Source organism: Artemia sp. Qi Xiang Cuo, chromosome 5 (assembly GCF_049724085.1).
Source record: "Artemia sp. Qi Xiang Cuo chromosome 5, ASM4972408v1, whole genome shotgun sequence".
In the NCBI taxonomy this organism is placed as follows: domain Eukaryota; kingdom Metazoa; phylum Arthropoda; class Branchiopoda; order Anostraca; family Artemiidae; genus Artemia; species Artemia sp. Qi Xiang Cuo.
In genome coordinates, this window is record NC_142798.1 from 11220629 (window position 1) to 11245313 (window position 24685).

The 24685-nt window shown below is 34.4% G+C and overlaps 2 protein-coding genes across 3 annotated transcripts in view; one reads left to right on the forward strand and one right to left on the reverse strand.

Moving 5' to 3' along the window:
* waw (Translation factor waclaw) overlaps positions 1-24685 on the forward strand; it is a 554624-nt gene that overhangs the window by 375268 nt on the left and 154671 nt on the right. For both annotated transcript variants that reach the window (XM_089089339.1, XM_089089338.1), the window contains exon 8: positions 1971-2098. In XM_089089339.1, coding sequence (XP_088945465.1) covers positions 1971-2098 — 128 coding nt within the window. The remainder of the gene's footprint in view (positions 1-1970; positions 2099-24685) is intronic.
* Positions 6454-24685, reverse strand: part of LOC148951805 (uncharacterized) — a 51779-nt gene continuing 33547 nt past the window's right edge. The window contains exon 4 of the mRNA XM_089089341.1: positions 6454-7333. Within this exon, the coding sequence (XP_088945467.1) occupies positions 7307-7333 (27 nt within the window). The 3' untranslated portion in view covers positions 6454-7306. The remainder of the gene's footprint in view (positions 7334-24685) is intronic.

Sequence of the window (24685 nt, forward strand, 5' to 3'; positions counted from 1 at the left end):
TTAAATAAGAAAAAAACAAGTTTTTTTTTAACTGAAAGTAAGTAGCGACATTAAAATTTAAAACGAACAGATATTATTTCTTATATGAAAGGGGCTGTACCCTCCTCAACGCCTCGCTCTTTACGCTAAATTTTTTTATTGTTTTAAACAATAAAGTTGTGAGACGGAGTGAAACTTTAGCGTAAAGAGCAAGACATTGAGGAGGGGATAGCCCATTTCATATTCGGAATGATTTATTTTTGTTTTGAGTTTGAATGTCGCTCCTTACTTACAGTTAAAAAAAATTGTTTTTTTTTGTTAATTCTAAATGTTTTTAAATTTAAGCAGCTTTGATTTTGGCTCACCGTGCATGAATAATTAAAACGAAATTCGCATATCAATTTCCCTTTTTTTTGGCTAGTTGGCTTTCTCGAAATTTTGGTCTGATGTAAATTACGAATTAACTTACGTAACGAATTTCTATATTCGTATGTTTTATTACGTATATTAGGGATTTCGCTCCCTAGTCAATACTTTGCTCTTTACGCTAAAGTTTGAATTTTGTTCGAATCATAAACCCCTGAATCACAAATGCCGGTTAATTAGAATCGATAGCTCTTTTGAAAGTATTAAAAACTTTAGCGTAAACAGCGAGGTATTGACTAGGGGGTGAACCCTCTCATACACGTAATAATTTCTGTTCGTTTTAAGTTTTAATGTTGCTCCTCATTTCCAGTTGAAAAAAACTTTTTTTTATTTAGTTTCTGATCGTTTTTTATATAATGCTGGGAAATCTGGCGCCCCCTTCATGGAAAGTTTCCTTTCCCCAAGGAAATATCCTCCATGGAAAGATCCTCCCCCGTAACCCCTACTCTGACCCCCCCCCCCCTAGAAAAAATTCCTCCTGAAAACACTTGTATACTTCCCAATAACCAATACTATATGCAAATAATGGGCAAAGTTTATAACTTGCAGCCCCTCCCCCGAGAACTATGGGGGATTAAGTCATCCTCAAAGATATATTAATTAGACTTTTGACTATGTTGAACAAAATGGCTATCTAAAAATTTTGATTGGGTGACTTTGGGAATAAAATGAGCGTTGGAGGGGGCCATGTTGCCCTCCAATTTTTTTGGTCGCTTAAAAAGGGCACTAGAACTTTTAATTTCCGTTTGAATGAGCCCTCTTACGATATTCTAGGACTACTGGATAGATACGATCATCCCTGAAAAATGAAAAAAAAAAACACGTATCCGACAAAAAATTCAAAATTCCACATTTTGCAGATAGGAGCTTGAAACCTCTATAGTAGGGTTCTCTGATACGCTGAAGCTGATGGTGTGATTTACATTAGAGTTCTATTACTTTTATGGGTTGTTTCCCCCTTTGTTTCAAAATAAGACAAATTTTCTCTGGCGCATAACTTTTGATGGGTAAAACTAAACTTGATGGAACTTATACATTTGAAATCAGCATAAATTTTGATTTTTCTGATGTATCTATTGGTATCAAAACTGACAGGTCGTTTTTTAGAGTTTCGGTTACTATTGAGCCGGGTCGTTCCTTACTTGCAGTTCTTTCACGCTTGTGAGGCACCCCATGCCTTTCCTATTCGAGCTCCAACTTCAGTTTCTGCACCTCCGTTTGGTGTTAGGATAGAACCAAGTTAGTGGAACTCATCAACAGTCTCGATGATTATGCCCTCTAGTTGGATATATGGGTGGTTTGAAGCGTTTGCTTTCATGACTTTTGTTATAGACTTGCTGATAATGAGGCCAGCTTTCTTTTATGTAAAGAGACATTGTTGACTATCTTTTGGAGCTCAGCCAACAACCCGGTCAGGGCGATCCGGTTGCCTTTTCTCTGACCAATGACAGGCCCTTTGTGGGTGGAAAGCGATCTTTTATTGAAATATGCATTTAGTTTTAGAAAGTATTTTCATTCAATAAAAAGTGTTTCCATTTCACTTAAGTTTTCCTTTTAACTTTTAGCCCAGCGCTTGGACAGGGCTGGAGACTTGGTTTCCTTGGACTTCTTCACATGGAAGTATTTTCACAACGACTTGAGCAAGAATATGGAGCTGAAGTAATAACTACAGTACCAAGTGTCCCATACAAAGGTATGGCTGTTATCAAGGCCGTATCTAGGGGGTCCCTTTTTGAACCCCTTCTCCTCGGAATTTTTGTCGGATTTGTACAAAAGTAACTAAAATACATATAAAAAAAATTTCGGTGCGTTTTCAACTTTGTTGATACCTCCCCCCCACTCGAAGGAGAATCCTGGATACTGCCTTGGCAATTATACTTCTTATTTTACTTTCTCTTTTTATTTCTTTATTCCAACGTAAAAAATAACTCTAACCTAAAATACTCATTAACAATATATCCTTTCATTGTTAGAGATGTCGTCGTCTCGTCAGTAGAGGAACATAAACTGCCAAACCAGATTAACGGGTTAAAATTCTAGTTTTTTTTTCAGCTATGCTTGTTTTTTAGTTAAACAACCAGGACACTTGAATGTTCGACTCTTTCCTTGAGAGTGTTGCCTTGAACTGCCGAGTAATTGTCCTTGTAGGGGCTATTTTCTAACTTCCAGCAATGTGGGCAAACGCGTTCTATTTGAAGGAATTGCCAGAGGGGTTTTCTAGTCAACCACTCATTTTTTTTGAATTTTTTACTCTCCCGATTGCAGTGGTTTTTCCGGCCTCTCATGCGCCCGGGGCAAAATCTTGATTGGCACTCCCCCTCTCCCTGTCTCCCACAAAATTTTCAGGCCAAATGTTAAAAAGGTGTGTTTATTAACCGAGTTATTTTCAATTTGCTATTGAATTAATAATTTATTTTTTAATTATATTTAATTTATTATTTTAATTATTATTCATTATTTTAATTATTATTATTTAATTGTCATTATTTAATTATTTTTTATTCTTTAGTTTATTTCAGTTTTATTAATTAACTAACAATATATTAATTGTTTTGATTTATTAACTGCAACCTCTTCTTTACATTCAGTTATTCTCTACTTTATTTTAACAAAAACAAAGTTTCAGAATTACAAAATGATTATAACCGTTAGAATGTCTATTTTAAATTTTGCACCTCTAAAATTTCTACGCCTGGGGCCAGCGCCACATCTGTCCGCCCCCCCCCCCCCCCCAAAAAAAAAAACACGCCTCTGCCCTGTTGCAATTGTCTTTGTTAGTTGTCTAATGATTGTCTTTTTAACGACCAATATCCTAACATTATGGATTATGTCATATCCATCTTTACAATAATGGTCAAAGATCTTAAAGACACAACAATAAGAAGATATAACATTTATGTTTAGCTAATATCATTCGAATTTTTGCTTTAAACCATTTTTAGTGTTGAATTGTTTTTCCGTCTTTCTCAATTTATTAGCCTGCTTCCTTATTTCCATTTTTTTAACTCTGAATTACGAATTTGGCCAATATGAGCTTGTGGGAGAAAATTTTTCGAAACAATAACTTATTTATACCTCATAAGAGATTTTACTATTTTTTGATTTTAGAGTTTAGAGTCCCTATGAGTTATTCGTTTAGTTTTGTATTCCTATTTTACTGATAAAGTTTTTTCATATAAATTTTCTAGAACTTTCCAGTTAAAAATTTTCCTGAGCTAATTATACCTTATTAAATGGTAATATAGTAATAATTTATTTTCAACCCACTATACAAAAAATGAAGTGGAGTAACATAAGAAACGAGAAAAAATATATACAAAAATACGTTTAACATCAACACAAATAAATAAATATCACACTCAATGCCGCTATGGCTGCCTGGATAAGATCAATAAATAAATAAATCAATCAATTGATTCAACCAACATAGTTACACCAAAAACACTTTAACAAAGAATTATAACAAAGAATTAACAAAGAGTAAGGCTCTATGGCCAGAAAAAAAAAAGAGGAAAAACATAAGTGACACAAATATTAAGAAAAAAGAAGAAAAGTATTTTCAATATACTGCATTTCAACCTTTTAAAGACCCACACAACAAAACAAAGAAAACAAAAAATTATTTAAGAGACCGAAACAAAAGGGTATTTTAAGACCCCCCCCCCCAAAAAAAAAAAAAAGATAAAAAGAAGTTTAAGACCATCTAGCAAATTAAATCAAATTCCAAATATATATTTGAAACCAAGCCACACAAAATATTAAAAAAATTCAACACCCTCACAACAAACATTTCTAACCCTGGCTAGGGTCTTCAATTCCCCCAAAATAGTAATATATATATATATATATATATATATATATATATATATATATATATATATATATATATATATATATATATATATATATATATATATATATATATATATATATATATATATATATATATATATATATATATATATATATATATATATATATATATATACATATACTTATTATCATTAATATTTTATTAATAAAAAAATAGAACTTGACAAAATGCGTACATCTATATATATAATACATGAAAAAAATAAGTCTTTCAAATAAATCTTCTAGCCTGCCCATGAACTTGCAAAGGAAAGCTGTTCTAGGGGTGTGCCAGGAATAGAAAAAAAAGGAGAAAATTTTAGTACTAATTTATAGCACAAATTAAGTATACCAGAAATACTGGTAATATATAAAAAATATATGTATATGTGTATAAATAAAATACATATTTCCTTGCTGAGTTACTACTGGAGTCACCGTAACGACCAAAAAAAGAGAAAAAAACAAGATTAAAAAAACTATCCAAATAATCCACTATACTCCTTCACACACCTCAAAAAAAAAAATAGCCTAGGACTCATTAATAGAATGCATTTATTTCTGGACTTTATTTCTAAATTTTTCCAAACCATTTTATATCATTAATAACCATATTATTACTAATCCGTAAATTTATAAATAAAATACAAATAAAAATGACAAATAATAATTTAAAACTCATAATTAAAATACATTTTTTCCTTAACTTTATTTCTAAATTCTTCAAAGCTTCTTTTGTCATTAATCGTCTTATCATTGCTATTCCATAATTTTATTCGTCGATAAACAAAGTAGAACTTATACCTTGTAGTAATGGCAATTAGAGCAGACAGTGCCTTGCTTGTTCGAGTATTTTATTTGTGGCAATGAGACCTAACCTTAAAAATGCCTGAGAAGCATAAAGGTAGGTTATTATTATTGTACTTGAACATAAATAACTGGTGATAAAAATCCCATAAGCCAGCATCTGGTAAAATTTTTTGTCTTCTATACTCCAATCTTACAGAATAACTATAAGATTTATTTCAAAGTAAACGGATCGCATTATTTTGGAGAACTCGAATTGGATTAACTAGCGACGGAAATGTCTCTAACCGTACCGAAGAACAATGTAAAATATATGGATGTATTATCGAGAAATACAACAACCTTAAAATGCGATGGACAAAGTGTGTGAGTTTTCTAAGGATTCCGATTTTCCGTGATAAAATCGCTGACGTGTTGCCAACATGTTTCCTAAACGACAAAGTTTCATCAAGTGTAATACCTAAATACTTGACACAAGACTTTCTTTCAATCTCGCCATAACTGTATTTTAATCGAGAAATCCATGGATATTATGTAGCTGTTCTTGAAAATATGATAAAACTAATCTTAGCCGGATGAACTTGTAGTTTATTTACGCACATCCAAGTTGAAACTCTGTCTAACGATTGTTTGCTTAATTCAAGTAATCCCTTCTCAGTTCTTGCGAGACAAACAAGCGACGTGTCATCAGAAAACATGGGTACTGTCACTTCTTGTGGATTATTGAATAATTCACTGAAATTATTTTTTATATTGGACATGGTTAGAGTTAGGTCATTTACAAAAATTAAGAATAATAGCGGTCCAAGAACAGAGCCCTGTGGAACTCCACATGTAATAGGAAAGCTTGATGAACGCTTTGAGTCAATCTGAACATACTGCAGCCGCCCTGCTAAAAATGCACGTAGAAAATTAAACCCCTGACCTCTTATGCCATAAAACTCACATTTTAGAAGTAGGAGATGATGATTTACTGTATCTAAAGCTTCAATTATATCTAAAAATATTGCTAAAACCCTGTAAACTTCATCCAACGCTTGATTGACTACGCTGCTTAGATAAGCAACCGCTTGTTGTGTTGTGTAACCATGCCGAAATCCGAATTGGGTAGGATTTAACACATTGCGACGCTCTAAATATACATAAAGACGGGCAGCAAAGCACTTCTCTAAAACACGTGATAGTATAAGAAGAACAGAAATCGGCATATAATTTCCTAAACTATTCATCTCACCACCCTTATGAACAAGAGTAACACGAGCTACTTTAAAACAAGACGAGAAGAAGCCCTCTTTTAATGCAGAGTTAATTCGGGACAAAAGTGGCTTCTGGATTAGGGACAGAATAAATTTAACCACTCTTAACGATATGATATCACTACCAGAGGCATTACTTTTCATTTTGTAGATGATCTGTTTCATCCCACTTAATGATACAGGTGCTTAATGCATTGAAACCTCAGATTCATAATGACCAAGGTATTCAAAAATGCTTGGATCATGTAACATTGGACAGACTCCTTCAGCAACGCGCTTTCCTTCTACTGAGAAGTAATTTCTGAACCCCTCCGAGACATCACCAGTAATTTTGGGCATTTCACCTTCTTGGTTAACTATTTCAAGTGAAATCGTTGGCTGCTGAAGTACTTCTTTAATCATGCGCCATGTTTTTGCCGGACATCCCGATACGTCCTCGAACTTCCTCGAGTAAAATTCCCCTTTTTGCTTTTCTTAATAATCGATTCAGAGCATTGCGATAATTGTTATATATTATATCGTTTAAATCGCATTTGTGATCGATCTCTTTTTGTAAAGTTGTCTCTGATACGGATCAATTTTAGAAGGTGTCCAACAATCCATGGCTTCTTTCGGGTTGTCCTACGCCGTCCTTCGTTCATTTAACAATTCTTTTCTAATTCACTTTGGATAATCTGGTAAAACAAATTAAATTTCTCTTCATTATTAGATGCAATTGATAAAATATTATCCCAATTCATTTGAGATAGATCCCTCTATAAAATATTTTGTTGAAGCGTCACTAACAACAACACGGGGGGAATCAGGGTTAACATTAGAGAATATATTGTCAATACATGTCGCAGATGTATCCGTAACCCTCGTAGGTATGTTGATTGACGGAAGTAATCCAAATGAGACGAAAATATTCAATAGTCGGCTGGTCTTTGCATTTATTTCAATCAGAGCCCACACCGTTCCAACACCAACAAGAAAGCACGGGAGATTCATAGGCGTCTTATCAAGCTGCTCTTCTGGAAGATCAAAGAATTCATTATATGAGGAAGTCGGTGGGCGGTAGAGAACTATTAAGTAGCAAGAATAATTACTTAAATTAAGATGAAGCACGAGGGTTCAAATACCATCTTGCTATAAATAGTTAAGTCGCTTCGAATGGTCACTTCAATATCTGATCTAATATATACGGCAAGGCCCCCATGTTAAAGTAATTGCCCATTTTTGTGTAAAAATTATATTCCTCTAGACCAAGCAACTCTGAATTATGAGCATTTAGCCATGTCTCAGTTGAAGCTATCACCTAAAAAACAGAAATACTAGCTAAATCTTCAATAAAGCTATAATTTAAATTTAGCCCTTGGCAATTCAGAAAAAAAAAATATTGAAAATATTGCCAGGTTTACGGTATGTAGGACCAATCTCACACGGTAAAACATAATTCGAATCTTGGAGCTGCAAGCGAATACCGCAACCAAGGTCCGTCCACTCGAAACATCATTATATCTAAACGCAAAATCTATTTTATTTCTCTCTAAATCCTTCAATTTCTGAGGTGCTGAAGGAGATTGAAATATACTATCGATGAATATGACTCACAAGCCCTATTTTACAGTGACTCAATCTTTGACACAGATAAACACTGAGGTTAAATACACATTTCAATCGTCAAACTACTTCTTGAACTAAGAAAAAGAAACTCAAATTTAACTTCGCTATTATTAACAGAACAATACTTTGCTTATGGTTTAGTCGCTTAGCGCACACGACCTTTCTAACCATGCAAAACCTTCCGTATCCCTTTCGTTTCCTATAGCTGCGCAAATATTTCCAACAAATTAAAAAATCCTCCAACTACAAATATATCATTGAGTTCGGGGAACAAAATTCATATATAAAAACAAAGTTTTTTTTACATTAATAATACACGAGACAAGAGGGGATAGAACATAGGGGTGGGGAAAAACTAATTACTTTTACAATTAATTAAATTTCACTTTAATATCACAAAATCTCTTTGAATATTCTCTAACTTAGCCACTCGATCATCCAAAGACTTCAGTTTATTTTCAAGTGAGTCTAATTTTTTCCGTTGTCACTTACAAGCCAAATCACAGTTTTGATGCTATCAGCAAAAGTTGCCAACGATATATTTGAGATTGAGGCTAAACTAGTACCTGATACGTCAAATAAATTTTTCGAATTCCCACGTTCATCCTCATCATGCCTTGATCGTTTTTCTATCCCATTGTTAATAATTAATAAATTCCGTAAAATTCAATTCACGATAATAGTCCAAAGTTTAATAATAGTAACCGATGTAGTAATAAATTGGCTCTAGTAATATACCATTAGTATCCTTACTTAAGTAGGTAAACCAATAATTGTCTCTTAGTGATATTAAATAAAAAAAAAACAAGTTTTTTAAACTGAAAGTAAGGAGCGACATTAAAACTTAAAACGAACAGAAATTATTCCGTATATGAAAGGGGCTGTCCCCTCCTCAACGCCTCGCTCTTTACGCTAAAGTTTTTTATTGTTTTAAAAAATAAAGTTGTGAGACAGAGTCAAACTTTAGCGTAAAGAGCGAGGTGTTGAGGAGGGACAGCCCTTTCATATACGGAATAATTTCTGTTCGTTTTAAGTTTTAATGTCGCTCCTTACTTTCAGTTTAAAAAACTTGTTTTTTTTATTTAATTTCTGATCGTTTTTTAGTTAATGCAGCTTTTATTTGCATAAAAATTTTACTTTTCTTTTGCTAAATGGATGTCTTTACAAATTAACTTACGTAACTAACTTCCATATTCGTGTATTTTTCTTCTGGCAAAAAATACAAAGTTGCAGATTTTTGCAGATATGAGCTTGAAATAGGGTTTTCTGATACGCTGAATCTGACGGTGTGATTTTCATTAAAATTCTTTCACTTGTAGGGGATGTTTCCTCCCTCTTAAAAAAATCGAGTAAATATTCTCAGGCTCGTAGCCTTTGATGAGTAATACTAAACTTAATAAAATTTATATATTTAGAATCAGCATTATAAACACATTCTTTTGATACATTTATTGACATCAAAATTCCGTTTTTAAAAGTTTCGATTACTAGTGAGCCGTATCGCTGATTTTTTTATTGTTTTTTTTTATTACGTATATGTTATTAAGTATATGAGGGGGTTCTCCCCTTAGTCAATACCACGCTCTTTACGTTAAAAGTTAAAAAAAATTTTGATTCACAAACCCCTGAATCACAAAGGCCGTTTAATTAGAATATATAGCTATTTTTAAAGCAATAAAAAAAAACTGTAGCGTAAAGAGTGAGGTTTTGACTTGGGGGAGAACCCCCTCACATATGTTATAATTTCTGTTCGTTTTAAGTTCTAATATTCCTTCTTACATTTCAGTTGAAAAAACTTGTTTTTTTTTATTTAATTTCTGATCGTTTTTTAAATAATGCTTGGAAATCCGGCGCCCCCTTCATAGAAATGTCCCTTACCCCAAAGAAACATCCTCCACGGAAATATTCTCCACAGTAACCCCCTCCTCTAGCTCCCCCCCCCTCCAGAAAAAATCCTTCCTGAAAATGGTTGTATACTTCCCAATAACCAATAAATAATGCTGGCAAATCCGGCGCCCCCTTCATGGCAATTTCCCTTCCCCCATGAAAACTTCTTTCATGAACAGATCCTCCAACATAACCCCCGACCCATCCTTCCCTCCCACTACCAGAAAAAAAGACCTCCTGAAAACTTCTGTATACTTCCAAATAACCAATACTATATGTTAACATTGGGTAAAGTTCATAACTTTTAGCCCTCCCTCTGGAAACTTCGGGGGATTAAGTCATCCTAAAAGACATATTTATCATATTTTCGACCATGCTGAACAAAATGGCTATCTCAAAATTTTGATCGGGCGACTTTAGGAAAAAAATAAGCGTGGGAGGGGGCCTAGTTGCCCTCCATTTTTTTGGTCACCTAAAAAGGGCACTAGAACTTTTAATTTACGTTCCAATGAGCCCTCTCATGATATTCTAGGACCACTGGGTCGATACGATCACCCCTGGGGAAAAAAAACAATAAACACGCATCCATGATCTTTCTTCTGGCAAAAAATGCAAAATTCCACATTTTTGCAGATAGGTGCTTGAAAACTCTACAGTAGGGTTCTCTGATACGCTGAATTTGATGGTGTGATTTTCATTAAGGTTCTATAATAAACTTACTTTGAAAACGGGATAGAGATTTATTAATGCTAATATTCGGGTCAGTTAGCTTATACAAATGAATAATTTTACGGTTTCTTGTCCAAGGGGGCAAATGTAGAAGATATTTAGCAAATCTGAAGAAGATTGATCGTAGGTGCTTTTTATCTGTAACTCTAAAGAATTTCCAGAAAGGAGCAATGTAAAGCAGATGTGGAAGGGCTGTGGTGTTGTAAATGGATGCTAGAAGGTAACAGTTGCAACGTAGTTTGCTTTTTCAGCGTAAGAAATGCTAATTTTATGCTCAACGTGAGAAATCAGCAAACGACGTTTGTGGCCTATAGATGTGCCAATTGGAAGGCCCAGGTATGTAATATGGTCTGAGAACCGTCCATATTTATAAGAGAAGTAGAGGGGTTTCTCCCATTGAAAAGAATTACTTTAGATTTCTCAGGATTAAAAGACAGACTAATTTTTGAATGTTCATCTTTGAGGATTTTGAAATTCTGCTCAATGTGCTGGATCGTATGGCTGAGATTCAAGATGTCATCAGCATAACAAATAAGAGACATATTGATTCTCCCAAGTATGCATGAAGGAAGACACTTTGCCTGAGCTTCCAGGACACTATTATTGAACAGGGTTGGGGAAGTGATAGCCCCCTGTCTTGTCCCTTTCTTAACGAGGACGGGGTACTGAGGAATCGCAAGCATATTCGAGGGATTCGAAAAGTTTGACCTCACACGAGAATTAATGCAGTTATATTGGGAATGATCGAGAGCTGACTGCAAGGGAAAACGGAATTGGAGTTTTAAGCGCACTCTTAGATTCATAAATAAGTTCCTGAGAACATGAATAACTGAAGGATATACGCCTCGCTTTACGATATAACATAGACGACTGAATTAAGGAATCGAACGCACGTTTAACGTCATGTCTGGCGAGGATCATACTTTCTCCCGAAGATTCAGCGTCAGCGAGGGCAGTAAAAACTGCTGTAAGAGCATGAGAACAGCCAAGATTAGCCTGAAAACCGAACTGATATGGGGGAACGTAACATTTCTGTCTTAACTCATCAAGAAAAAGAAATTGCAGCTCAGATTTCCCTTTTTTGGGAATTGGAGTCAGATCACCAATGCAGAACGAGGATGGAACAATACCTGTGACAAATATCATTTGCATGAGAAGGCTGAGGTGACGCACCAATAGATAACTTCCATTAATGATGTGTAGAGTACTCACTTTATCTACCCCAGAAGAAGCTTTCTTTTTAAGTCGGGATATGGCTTTCATGACAGCGTTACACGTAACAACAAAATCACGGTCAGGAGATTCATTAATGAATTTGCAGAGCTCGTCACAAAATTGTGACTCTAAAACAGGATCAGGCTCAGAAAATTCATTTGAAAAATGGGATATCCACTCGGACAAAGGAATGTCATTCGGGTCTGGCAAATTGGAGGAGATAGTACAAAGTAATAGCTTCCACAGAAGATCAGGTGAATTCCTGACCTTCTCGGAATAAAGTGTCTGCATTTTAGATCGATGAAGGGCAAGTTCCTTAGCAAAATATTTTTTTGACACTTTTCTCAGTTCATTGAATATTCCTTGACGGGGACATAGGCAATCTCTCCATAATTTGTACCAAAATTTAGCACGGTCTCAAGCTTCGGACAGCACTAGATTTCCTGACCACCCGGTAACTTGGGTACCAACACGTATTTTTTTAAGAGGATCTGCCCTTTTTTCAGCACACAAAATTGCATGGCAGATTTCTGCGGAGTATATATCAAGAGTTAATCTAACCTCATTAATGTCTTTATTAGAAGACTTTTGCAGAAGATGAAATGGAACCCGGATCATGTTTAGGATACTATCTGAACTTTCAATGAACTGAAATGTGTCAATTTTATTCCAATCGCGAGAAATATACTACTTGTGCCGGTGAACAGTATAAGCCTGTAACACTGGAATCTGAGAAGCTTCTCGTTTAAAACTAGAAGCAATAGGAAGATGGTCTGAAACTTGAAATTTGGAAACTACCTCAACACAAGTTATATCAAGGTTATATGACACAACGTGGTCAAGGTTAGATGTGCAAGAGGAAGAATGAATGTAAGTAAACTGAGCAGATTTCTGTTGAAGTTTGAAATCATCACCAAATATTTCTAATAGTAAAGAAGCACGGATAGAAGCTGAAGACAACCTAAAATTTAAATCACAATTAAAATCACCTATAATCAAACTCGGGATTTTCAGTTTAAGGACATTACGAAGACAAGAGCTAAGTTTACTAACTGCTAATGCACAATATCTTTCCGAATCTTTATCTTTGTGATCAGTGGGTAAACACACGCTTATTATTACGCACTCACCTACTCGAACAACTAAAAAGATATCACTGGGAAAGAAAGAACTATAATTAAGATTCGATGCCTCAGAACTAGCAATACCGCCAGAAGCTCTGCCTTTAGAAGCACTACGTTTAGCTGGAACCGAAAACGTTTTGGAGGTGGCACTAATGTCAAGTAAACTAAGGCTGTGGTTGGTCAGGAAATGTTCCTGCAAATACAGGTTATCATAATTATTAAGTATATTTTTAAGAGTAGGTCTTTTTTTTATAAGACCACCATTAATATTCCAAGAGAAAAAACGAATATTCATTAATCTACTTAGCTGCCCGTTTGAGCGTTGCCAGGGCATTTGATACTGTAACAGATGTGATTAGACTCTTTACATGTAATGCAAAACATGTTCCGAACACATGGATTATCCCTGGTGGAAGAGTGCTTCGTGGAACCACAGCGAGAGCACAGTTCTGCGTTCTTACAATCAGCAGCAAAATGTCCTTGTTGATGGCATCTGAAACACCGTCTAGGTATGAATATGAAATTCTGGACAGTTAACCTCTCATAACCCACCTTCACAGAATTTTTCAGAAAAGAGTCGAGATCACTCCGTTGTTCGAAATAAATCTTGTAGACACGTGACTTGCCACACTCCAAAGCTTTGACACACTGTGGAATAATTTTCTCTAGATCTTTTTCATTCATTTCTGTCGGTACGTGTTTTATTACACCGATGAAGGCGGGAGATTTAACAGAGGCTAAAAGGCCAGGTTGGAACTTTTTCATCTGGTCAGCAATTGAGGAGGCAGCGGGTTTACTTTTTACGACAATTTTCCATTCTGATGAAGAACGTTTAAACCTCTGAAATATCATTTGCAGCTTCAGGATATATTTTATCAATAAAATCTTTCCTTAATAGTGGAGATGAAAGATTGGACGGGCAATTTTTTAACACAACAGCATAGGTAGGAGGATTGGATTGGTCCTTGGAGCAAGACGACTGAGTGGAAGAGGGCCAAGCAGAAGTTGCCTGTACTGCGAGATGTTGCTTATTTAACTCAGACAAACTGTCAATTTTACGGGAAAGTTCATTCATGCGACAGGTTAACGTGGCAACAATCGCATCACCAATTGTTGGAATTTCACACGGTGAGTATATCACGAATTTCGGGATCTTACGTTTTTCTTTCGATGCCGTAGATAGCCACTTACAAATGTCAAGGACATTTTCATCGTCTTTTGGCATCTAATTAAACGTGTTCCAATTTCTAGCACCTGATGTAAAACCTCCTTTGCCTTTAATATATATATATATATATATATATATATATATATATATATATATATATATATATATATATATATATATATATATATATATATATATATATATATATATATATATATATATATATATATATATATATATATATATATATATATATATATATATATATATATATATATATATATATATATATATATATATATATATATATATATATATATATATATATATATATATATATATATATATATATATATATATATATATATATATATATATATATATATATATATATATATATATATATTTACAAAATCAAGACAGAAAAAAACAAATTTTTAATTCTTTTGAAACTACCAAATGAGTGACATTCTTGAGCTGACTCAGGTCGGCTATTCCAAATGATATGACAAGCAGTTAATGGATTAAAGTCAGACCTAACCGATGGAATAAATAAAATATTAATATTCTTTGAATTGTAAAGATGATGCGTAACCTATCAGTGACGAAAGAAAGAGTAGTTTGAAGGGCTGTAGGAAAATCACCATGAAGTTGATGAAAAGTGAAAGACGAACGCGAAATAATGTAGAGCGACTGCAAATCAAGTAAAAGGCTAGTTGGGTTAGTTTTAGAAACAATTTGTTTCCTGTATAAGCCTTCTTGCCTTATCATATTGCTTAGAAAAGGGTTTACAAAAAATGACAAAGTTGACATCCATATTGTAGGGCAATAAGAGATGTAGGACTGAACTAAGCAATCGAACAGTATTTTTAAAACTGATCCAGGAAAAATGCATTTTAGCTTCCTTAAAATTCATAGAATTCTTGAGATCTTTCTATTAATTAGTCCAATATGATATTTTAATGAAAGATTTTCATCAAGAAGAATACCGAGAAATCGACCATATCGATCCTTAGGTCTACTGAGAGAGCCCCTTGAAAGTTGGATATTAGTAAACTCAGGGGCACGCCCGAGAAATACGTTAAAATATTAAAAAAATTTACTTGGCAACATTAAGCGCAAGACAATTTGCATCAAACCAAAGAACGACTCTCTCAAAGAGGTCAATTAATTTGGGAAGCATCTCAGACTCAGTTCCTACTACAGTACCAATGTTACTGTCATTGGTGAAAACTACGAGAGATTCAGGATGACATAGGCGACAGCAAACTCTAGGTTTTTGTTTCTTAACCGCAACTATAAGATCATTAACATAAACCAAAAACAGAATCGGTCCAAGAACAGAGCCTTGAGGAACACGAAACTCAACTTCAGACGACAGCGGGAAAAGGAATCTACGGAGATAGTTCGGCTTGACAAATAGGAATCACCCAAGCATGAGCCTGTTGTTTTACACCATTCTGTGATAGCTTATCCAGCAAAATCTCATGGGTTAAAGAATAAAAAACCTTACGAACATCTAGGAATATAGCAGCAGGAATCAAACCAGAGTTTAGCGCGGCGTGGGGAAAATTTAAAACAGTTACACATGCATGCTCTGTAGAATGTTTAGCTCGGAAGCCAAAATGAAAATCATGAAAAAGTCTTTTAGCCTCTTGAAAAGCAAGTAGACGGGAAAGCATAGTCTTTTCAAAAGTTTTGCTAAAATCAGACAGCAAAGATAAAGGACGATAATTGGCTGGATTACTTCTTGGTCTATCTTTATATAAAACAATTACTCTAGCTCGCTTAAGAGAACTTGGGAAAATCCCACTTTCAAAAGTGAAATTTATAAGCTTCGTCAATGGAGAAATAATTGAAGAAAGAATGAACTTAACTACCATAGTTGGAATACAGTCAGGGCCAGACGACGAATTACCTTTCAATCTATTTACAATCCTGGCCACTTCAACGTCAGAAAAAGGATATAAAACCGTTGATTTGAGACAAGGTGGACCAAGATAAGATTTATAATCTGTTTGTGACTGTGAAGATCTGACTGAAGATGTGGTTTTTTTCCCAATATTGGAAAAATATGATGTAACTGCTTCTTGAACAGATGGAACACCCTCAACAACCACATCACCAACTACGAGACTTGGAGGGATAGTAGGAGCCGGAGAAGAACGTTAGAGGACGGAATTGACCACTTGCCAAGTTTTTCGAATATCCTTCCCACAATCCGATTATTTTTTGTATAATTAAGGAATTTTTCCTTCAGGCGTAAATAATTAACGATTTTCCTGTAGAGTTTGAACCGGTAAATATGTGCAGCATTCAAAGATGGCTTTACTGATTTAAAAGCTTTCCAAATATTATTTGTTTTTCCTCCGACTCTTTAGAAGACTGGGGATGATCTGTGGGTTAAGAGGAATAGATCTTTTTGACTTTGAGGTAGAGGTTGACATAGCATATACGTCAAAAATAGATTCTTTCACTGACTCATAAAAGAAATCAAATTTAGAACAAAAATCATTATCCTCACCAAAAATATTCCAAGTCTTCTCAGCTAAATGGGATATAAGGTGGATCAATTCATTCAGATCAAACCTAAAAGTGGCTGAACCAGATGCTGGAGTGTCCCTACTCCATCTTTTTTAAGGTTAAAACTGAAAAGTACAGGAAAATGATCTGAAATCACTCACTCCAATAGAATTCCGAGCCAAATAAAACGGCAAAAAAAATTATCAATTAAAGACGCTGACGTACCAGTTACACGTGTCGGAATAGAACTTGTTATTAGAACGCCAGCAGCGAGCATATCTGAGAGAAAATCCACCGTAGTAGAGGAAGCCATGTCAATTAGATTTAAGTTAAAGTTTCCCATGATTTCAAGTTCACATGGACGTCTGCCTGTTAGATCCAAGACCTCAGAAAGGACCTGAAGAAAAGAAGGGACGCATCCACTTGTAGATCTATAAACATTACCAATTATCAAAACCTTATTTTTTAATCTGATTTCAATAAACTGAGATTCAAAAACCCCTTCAACATTCCTTGACAGATCGCTTCGAACAGTATTGGGAAAAACATAAGAAATATACAATACTAAACCACCTTTTGCCATCCTTCTGCAATTTACTTGCTCCATTTTATAACTGGGTATATCTAAAAGCATCTCATTACTGGAATGAATTAAAAAAAAAACTTTCCTAAAAATAAATTTTTCAAAGAAAAGTAAAGGTCATTTTAAACTTAGGCTCAGCAGATACAAATACCTTTTAAAATTCAAACTCAAAACGACAAGAAATTACTATCAAAGAATAAATGAAACTCAAAACGACCAGAAATTAAATAAACAATCATAGCAAAAAGATACAAAAAGTAATGATATAAATGAATAAACAGATCTTAAAGCGAGTAATGCTTTGATGGAATATGAAAATCAAGCTGAAAATGAAAAAAAAAACAAAATTCGTATTGAAGTATAAATGAAACTTAAAACGAACAGAAATTAAATAAACAATCAATGCAAACAAACATACAATAGACATTAATGTAGATTAATAAATAAATCTTAATCGTGCTGGGGTAGCCACCTCTGTTATCTCCTACCTTGTATGTTTTTTTTTTTTTTTTTTATATCCTGTATTTCTTATTTCGGAATTTTCTTATATTTGTTTATGGCCGACACATCGAGCCCTGTTCTCCGCCGACCAGTTTAGAAATTTGTTTTTCATGCGTTTTTGTCAATAAAATATCTTGATCTTGAATAATAGTCATAATATCATAGTACAAGAATCATTATAATCTTAACAATCATAACAATCATAATAATCATAATATCATAATATATTAATAATAATAGATAATATAAGAAATAGTATCTAATATTGACAATATTTCCTGGTCGAAGCAGCATGTTAAGAGATGTGTCCAGCCGGGACACATCTTTAGACATCACCTACTCTTTTTATTAAATAGTAGCTGAACTGGACACACTTGAAGTCACCATATACTACCAAACACCAATCAATAAAAAATGAAAGAAAAATGTTTCCCATTCCCGTGGAAAAGGGCGTCCTCTCCCAACAGGAAGCTCTTCACACAGTGGCTATTTCTTACCATACCTCTAAACTCTTCCGGATGGTGACCCTACGTGTCTCCTATAAAAACAAGTAATAATAATAAAAAAATTCAAAATAAACTAATTAATATAAAAATAATAAAACAAATAAACCAAATTATCTATCATTATAACTTTCTTTTACAAAAAAATACACCATCATATTTACAAAATACAAAGACCTCAAAGAAAGCTATAATGATACCTCTTTTCAACTTTATCTTTTCATTTTTCCCTTTTAACTATACTTCGGCTACTATTTAACTAAAAAAACAAAACAAAAGTAAAATTACAAAAACTGGCAATGCTATTTTACCCATTACCTATTACACTGAAACACACACTAGCAACATATCTCCTCAAACATAACCTACATCTTTCCAATAAACTCTTCAACCAACAACTCCATCCACTTAATATCCACTCGTTCTTTCGACCTTTCAGTTTCACTTAAACGCGCTATCATTCTCCTACAATCATAACCAAACCTTCTTAACTCAATCCCTTTTCTCTTCTTCCTTCTTTTCCATACATATTCGAATAGTTTCATCACAATCAACACCATAGCTCGTTCTCTCCTCTCATTTCCAGGAATTTCTAAATTCAGTTATCTTATCCTTCCTCCGTATTCCAAATTGCTCCACAATCTCTTAAGGCTCTTAAACACTTATCTACAATTCCTTCATTATATTTACAATTGAAAAATTTGTGTTTCATACCATTTATCATTAATTCGTCGCAAAGCTTGCACTTTAGACCTTCCTCTTGGGTAAAGCGGCTTACCCGATCTGGAAGCGGCAGTATCTCATGAATAAACCGAAACATAAATTCCTTTATAAACTGTTTATACGGTACACTATGCATTTTCTCAAACAATAGCTTAAAATTCACAAATGACTGTATTGTTTTCACGTGAAAAACCACTTCTTCTTCTTCTTCCGTTTTCTCTAAGTATCCATCCACTATCCTTTTTCTTTCGGCATTTTCACCTGATCACTCAGCAAACCTTGGGTTCTCGAATACACTATATGGCTTCATGGAATTTCTCTGGCACATCCCTAATCATTTTTTGTTTTGCTAGTTCATCCTCAGTATATATCACTGGTGAGACCCATCCTATTATTATTTTAGCGTCAATCCATTTACTGCAGATCATCTCACAGACTTTTCTAATTCTCAGAGACTTACACACTTTTCGGAAATTTATAACACCAAGACCCCCTTCTCGGAGCACGTACAACATTTTCATGCTTAGCTTTTCAAGTTTTCCCATCCAAACGAAACGCCAAATGCTCCTTTCTACCTTTTTAGCATACTTTTCCTCAAGATTAAAAGCCGGTGCCAGATAAAATAGCAGTAGGAGAGCATACGTCTTTACATACAATACTCTCTTAAACATCGACACAAAATGTGTTCTTTGATGGGCTACCAGCAACCCCTCAAACTTTTGCTCACGCTCTTCCCAAAAATTTTCCACATTCACTGTTCTTTCAAGAATTGCACTCAATACTTTCACTGACTGAGCCTTCTCGACCCAGACGCTATCATCTAACCATGCGCACTCACTTATGTTCAGTAACTGGCTCTTTTTTCTGTGTATTGTTACCAAGAAATGCTCCTCATACCACATTAGTCCTCTTACCACTTCCATCAAATCAGCCAAACTCCCAGGAAGGAAGGCCCTATCGTCTACAAAAGTCAGTGATTTCAAGAAGATATTCGTCTTATTGACAATCCCCTGTATTCGCCGTTCAACATACTTAAAAAGGGGATCTATATAAAGTTCGAATAAATAAGGGGCGCATGGATCCCCTTGTCGCACTACCTTTTCAAGCTTAGCCCTCCACTAGTGTAAACATTTATATTCACAACCGCCATCGGGTTCTTATATAAATTTTCATACCACTTCACAAACCGTTGATTAAATCCAAACTTTTCCTTCATCAGTGTCTACAGTATTGATCTTATAACCGAGTCATACGCTTTGACAACATCCATACACAGTAGGAAAGCCATTACAGAAAACGCCTTATTTTTGCCATTTCATCGACTCTGCCTACCGTCAAGTCATGCAGCACGTCGAGAATATTCTGGGCCTTTTTTCCTCGAATACCACCAAACTGATATTTTCCCAGGATTCCAGGCATCACCTTCTCTATTCTCTTAGTTAAGAATTTGGACGTTATTCTAAGTCACTGTTTCAGCGTTTCTTTAATATCACTCAGTGCCCGGAGGTGAAATAACGTGAGGGATTTGCAAATATTGATCCCAAGCCGTCGGAAAGATTTGACACATTTTACAGAAAATAAACTGCAATCAAGTGGCGTTGCTGAAGATTTTGAATTCAACACGAAATATTCGCATTTATCAATGTTAAGGCCTAATCCCGTTTCCCCATGCAGCCGCAAAAATACAGCCAACTATATTTCTATGGAGTTGGTATACATGTTGTTACGTAATTTGTATACAAATTTTCAAAATTTTAATACAGATGGACTATGTATACATAGAGTCCATCACACACACCAGAAACACCTCAAACATACACACTACATACGCACATACACTCCAAACACACCGCCACCTGAACAATTAACAGAAACAAAGCTGGTCGTAAATGCGTTTCATGCCTTGTAAAATCAAAAACCTGGACTAGATAAATCGTTGGAAGGAAAATAAGTGTTTATACCACGACCTGAAAAATTGAAAGAAACCAAGATTCAGCGATATATCTTCATACTGACAAAAGACAAGCCGAGACAAAAGTTAAAGATGTAATAAAAAAATGTAATTATACATAGCCACCACTTCTAATTTAAGGTCCATTTGGACGTCGTGACAAATCGTCTGCGTTTAGAAAACAAGTCACAGTGAGAGAATATATATACATAGAACCCTGCCACGTGCCGAGTGCCGGGGCCCGGTGGCAAATGACGTCTTGTAATATGTTAGTTCATCATATAAGCATTCCTTATTCCATCGTATATTTCATCACAAAAGTATTTTCTAATATAATGCCAGGCATAGCTTAAATAAGATTGTTGAGTTTCCAACGCACCAGTTGTTTAAATAATATAATGTCTGTGGGAGGGCCTAAAAAACGAAAATTTGCAGTTGCAGCTACTACAAATGATGATTCCTTGGAACCAACATCTTAACTATCAAACGTGATAAGATGTGAAACTTCACAACCTTGACCATCAATTGTGACAGCACCAATGCGGAGAGCTAAAGCAAAGGCCATTGCTAAATTGTCTTAAGTAACCAAAATCCAAAAACGTGTCAAAAATGACAATAAAGAACAAACACAAAGATATTTGAAAATGACAATTAGAGCGTTTTAAAAATGAAAGTGAATAACAAAGAAATACGTGGTTAGAAGACATACGATACTGAAAGAGTGAGGGAGTCAAAAGTGAAAATGAAGAGCAGCCACTCAATGAAAATCAACCTGGACAGCGAGAACCAAAACTTGTCAAAATTGAAAATGATAGTGATGATGATTGGGTTTGGGATTTTGACGTGGATAAGGTCATCAATGCCTACCATACCTTTAAAAAAGGTTTAACGATAGGTATTTAAGAATGACGAAAGATAAGCCGAGGTGTAGCGAAGCGCACAAATTGAAAATGATAGTGACGATGATTTGGTTTGGGATTTTGACGTGGATAAGGTCATCAATGCCTACCATACCTTTAAAAAAGGTTCAACGATAGGTATTTAAGCATGACGAAAGATAAGCCGAGGTGTAACGAAGGGCACAAATTGAAAATGATACCTTTAAAAAAGGTTCAACGATAGGTATTTAAGAATGACGAAAGATAAGCCGAGGTGTAACGAAGCGCACAAATTGAAAATGATAGTGACGATGATAGTGTTTGGGATTTTGACGTGGATAAGGTCATCAATGCCTACCATACCTTTAAAAAATATTCAACGATAGGTATTTAAGGATGAAGGAAGATAAGCCGAGGTGTAACGAAGCGCGCAAATTGAAAATGATAGCGATGATGATTGGGTTTTGGATTTTGACACGGAGAAGATCATTAATGCCGACCATACATTTGAAAATCAAAAAATGAACTTGGTAAATCATTCGAATAGGAAGTTTTTGTCCCACAGCCTTAACAATTAAAAAAGAAACAAAGGTTTGGCGATATGTCTGTCATAATGACAAAAGACAAGCCAAGGCAAAAGAAGAAGTTTCTTTTCCACCACTTGACCAATTAAAAGAAAAAAAGGTGGTTGCCAATGCCTTCCATACCTTCTAAAATTAAAAAACCTGGTATATACCTGGATAAATTGTCGGAAGAAAAATAAGTTTTTCTTCCACCATCTAAACAGTTAAAAGAAAAAAAGGTTCGGCGATATGTCTTGCATATTGACAGAAGAGAAGCCGAGGCAAAAGTTAAAGGAAAGCTGTCGTTATCTGCAGGTCTTACTGCGCACCATAATTTACGTCGTTTTATGTAAATAATTGTTAAGTGTGCGAGTTTGCTTTTTTTTTCTTTTTTTGTATGTTTGTTTTTGTTCCTTATGTACTCCACTTCTTTTTTATAGTGGGTAATAAATAAATTATTATATATATATATATATATATATATATATATATATATATATATATATATATATATATATATATATATATATATATATATATATATATATATATATATATATATATATATATATATATATATATATATATATATATATATATATATATATATATATATATATATATATATATATATATATATATATCTTCCACCATCAGTTTTGCAATCAACAAAAAAATTTCCAATCGTAAAAATGGTGCCTTTCAGTTCAATTATTCAGAGGTTGAGGGTAAAATCTACATTAGTTTGCCCATTGACAATGAAATGGTTATTCTCAATGATAATCTAAGAGAAATACTTTTTTTAAATACAAAAATTGCCACTGTCAGTGCCATTTTGTAAATTGCAAAAAAAAACTCATGTTGGAGCTTTACACTGTGTGTAAGCGTCTGTTGCTGAGGGCGGGGCAAGTTCAAGTTTTTTTTACGGGGATACTGATTTTTTATTGTTAAAAATTTAAACTAATAATTTATTGGAAGATTTGGAAAATGGGAGGGGGCACATTAGCTCTCGGATGGATTATACAAACTGGGATGAGTCCCAATATCCGAAGCTAGTGAAACGAAAGACCCCAAATCAATATTAAAATTAGAATCAGAAACGGGAAGTGATTTAGTATTGCATGGTGTTTTTCCCAGTCCGAAGGTGTGCTGCGTGGAGACGCACAATGAGACTACCAAAAAAGTCTGTAAAGGGGTGCTATCATACTATGAAAAGGAAAATTTCAACATGAGTGTTTATAGGAACATTCTAGAACAAAATTTAGTTCCAAGAGCCAGAGTAACGGCCATCTGTTCTTAAAAACACAAAAACTATACAGTTAGTGTCAAAAATATGGCATGTCCATCATATCGGACAAAACTATGTACTCGAGGATGGTGTGAGAGTACTACCACATGACCACTACCTGACTTGAGATCGAGTTGAATGTGTAAATTATAAAAGGTAACTCGATCTTTATAAAGCTCTATAGTTGTGGGAAGGGGAGGGGAGCCGTTTTCTCCCTCACCAGGTCAACACTGCCTTTTTTATATATCTTATCTTTTTTCTGTCACAAGCTCGGCACTGCCTTTTGTTTTGATAATTTCATTGCGCCAAGCGGTAATTTTTAAGGTAATTTTGAAGAATGGTCGCGGGAAATGTTAAAATTGTTTACTGACCGGTCAAATCATGAAAAAAAAATCTGTAACTATTCTTCTCCATTATCTTTTTCATCGGAGTAAATATATGAGAACATTGGCGTTGAATTGTATCTAATACATCATCTATAGAGTTTTTCTTGATTCATGTTCTCTTATAACTCTAAACAAACGATTTTATCTTGTTGAACTAAAATTTTTACTTTCCGCATACAATCAAGCATTTAATAAACCTTATGGTAACATACTATTAAACCTGAATCAAAACACACCTGAAGAGTTGCGTGTGATCACTGATATTTTCGTTAATAAAATTACTGTATATCTACTTGTGAATTGTAAAAAAGGTCATTAGAAGTAATCGTGACATTGAAGAAGCTACATGAACATAGGCATTTGTTTTCTGTGCTAGCCAATTCAAAACCACGAGTTAGAAAAGCAATTCTCAAGCATGGTGTTGACAAGGAATTTATTAATCTATTGTCAGAACTTTGTTTAAATTTAACAGCAGGTAATGTTCAACTGTCAGATTGTGTTAAGAAACAGACAAGGCAACATCGCTCACTTGTACGTGCTCTAGCTTGCAAAAAAAAACAAATTTTAAAAGAAAACGTCTTGTTCAAGCGGTTGGTAATTTCTTCTCAGTGTTATTACCGATAATCTCCTGACTTGTAGAGACTATTCTCTAGAAATGGCTAAACCCTATAAATTGGCACCAATTGAACTTGCTCTTTCACTCAAAGAGTACCTTGAAGATAATCTTGATAAATCTCT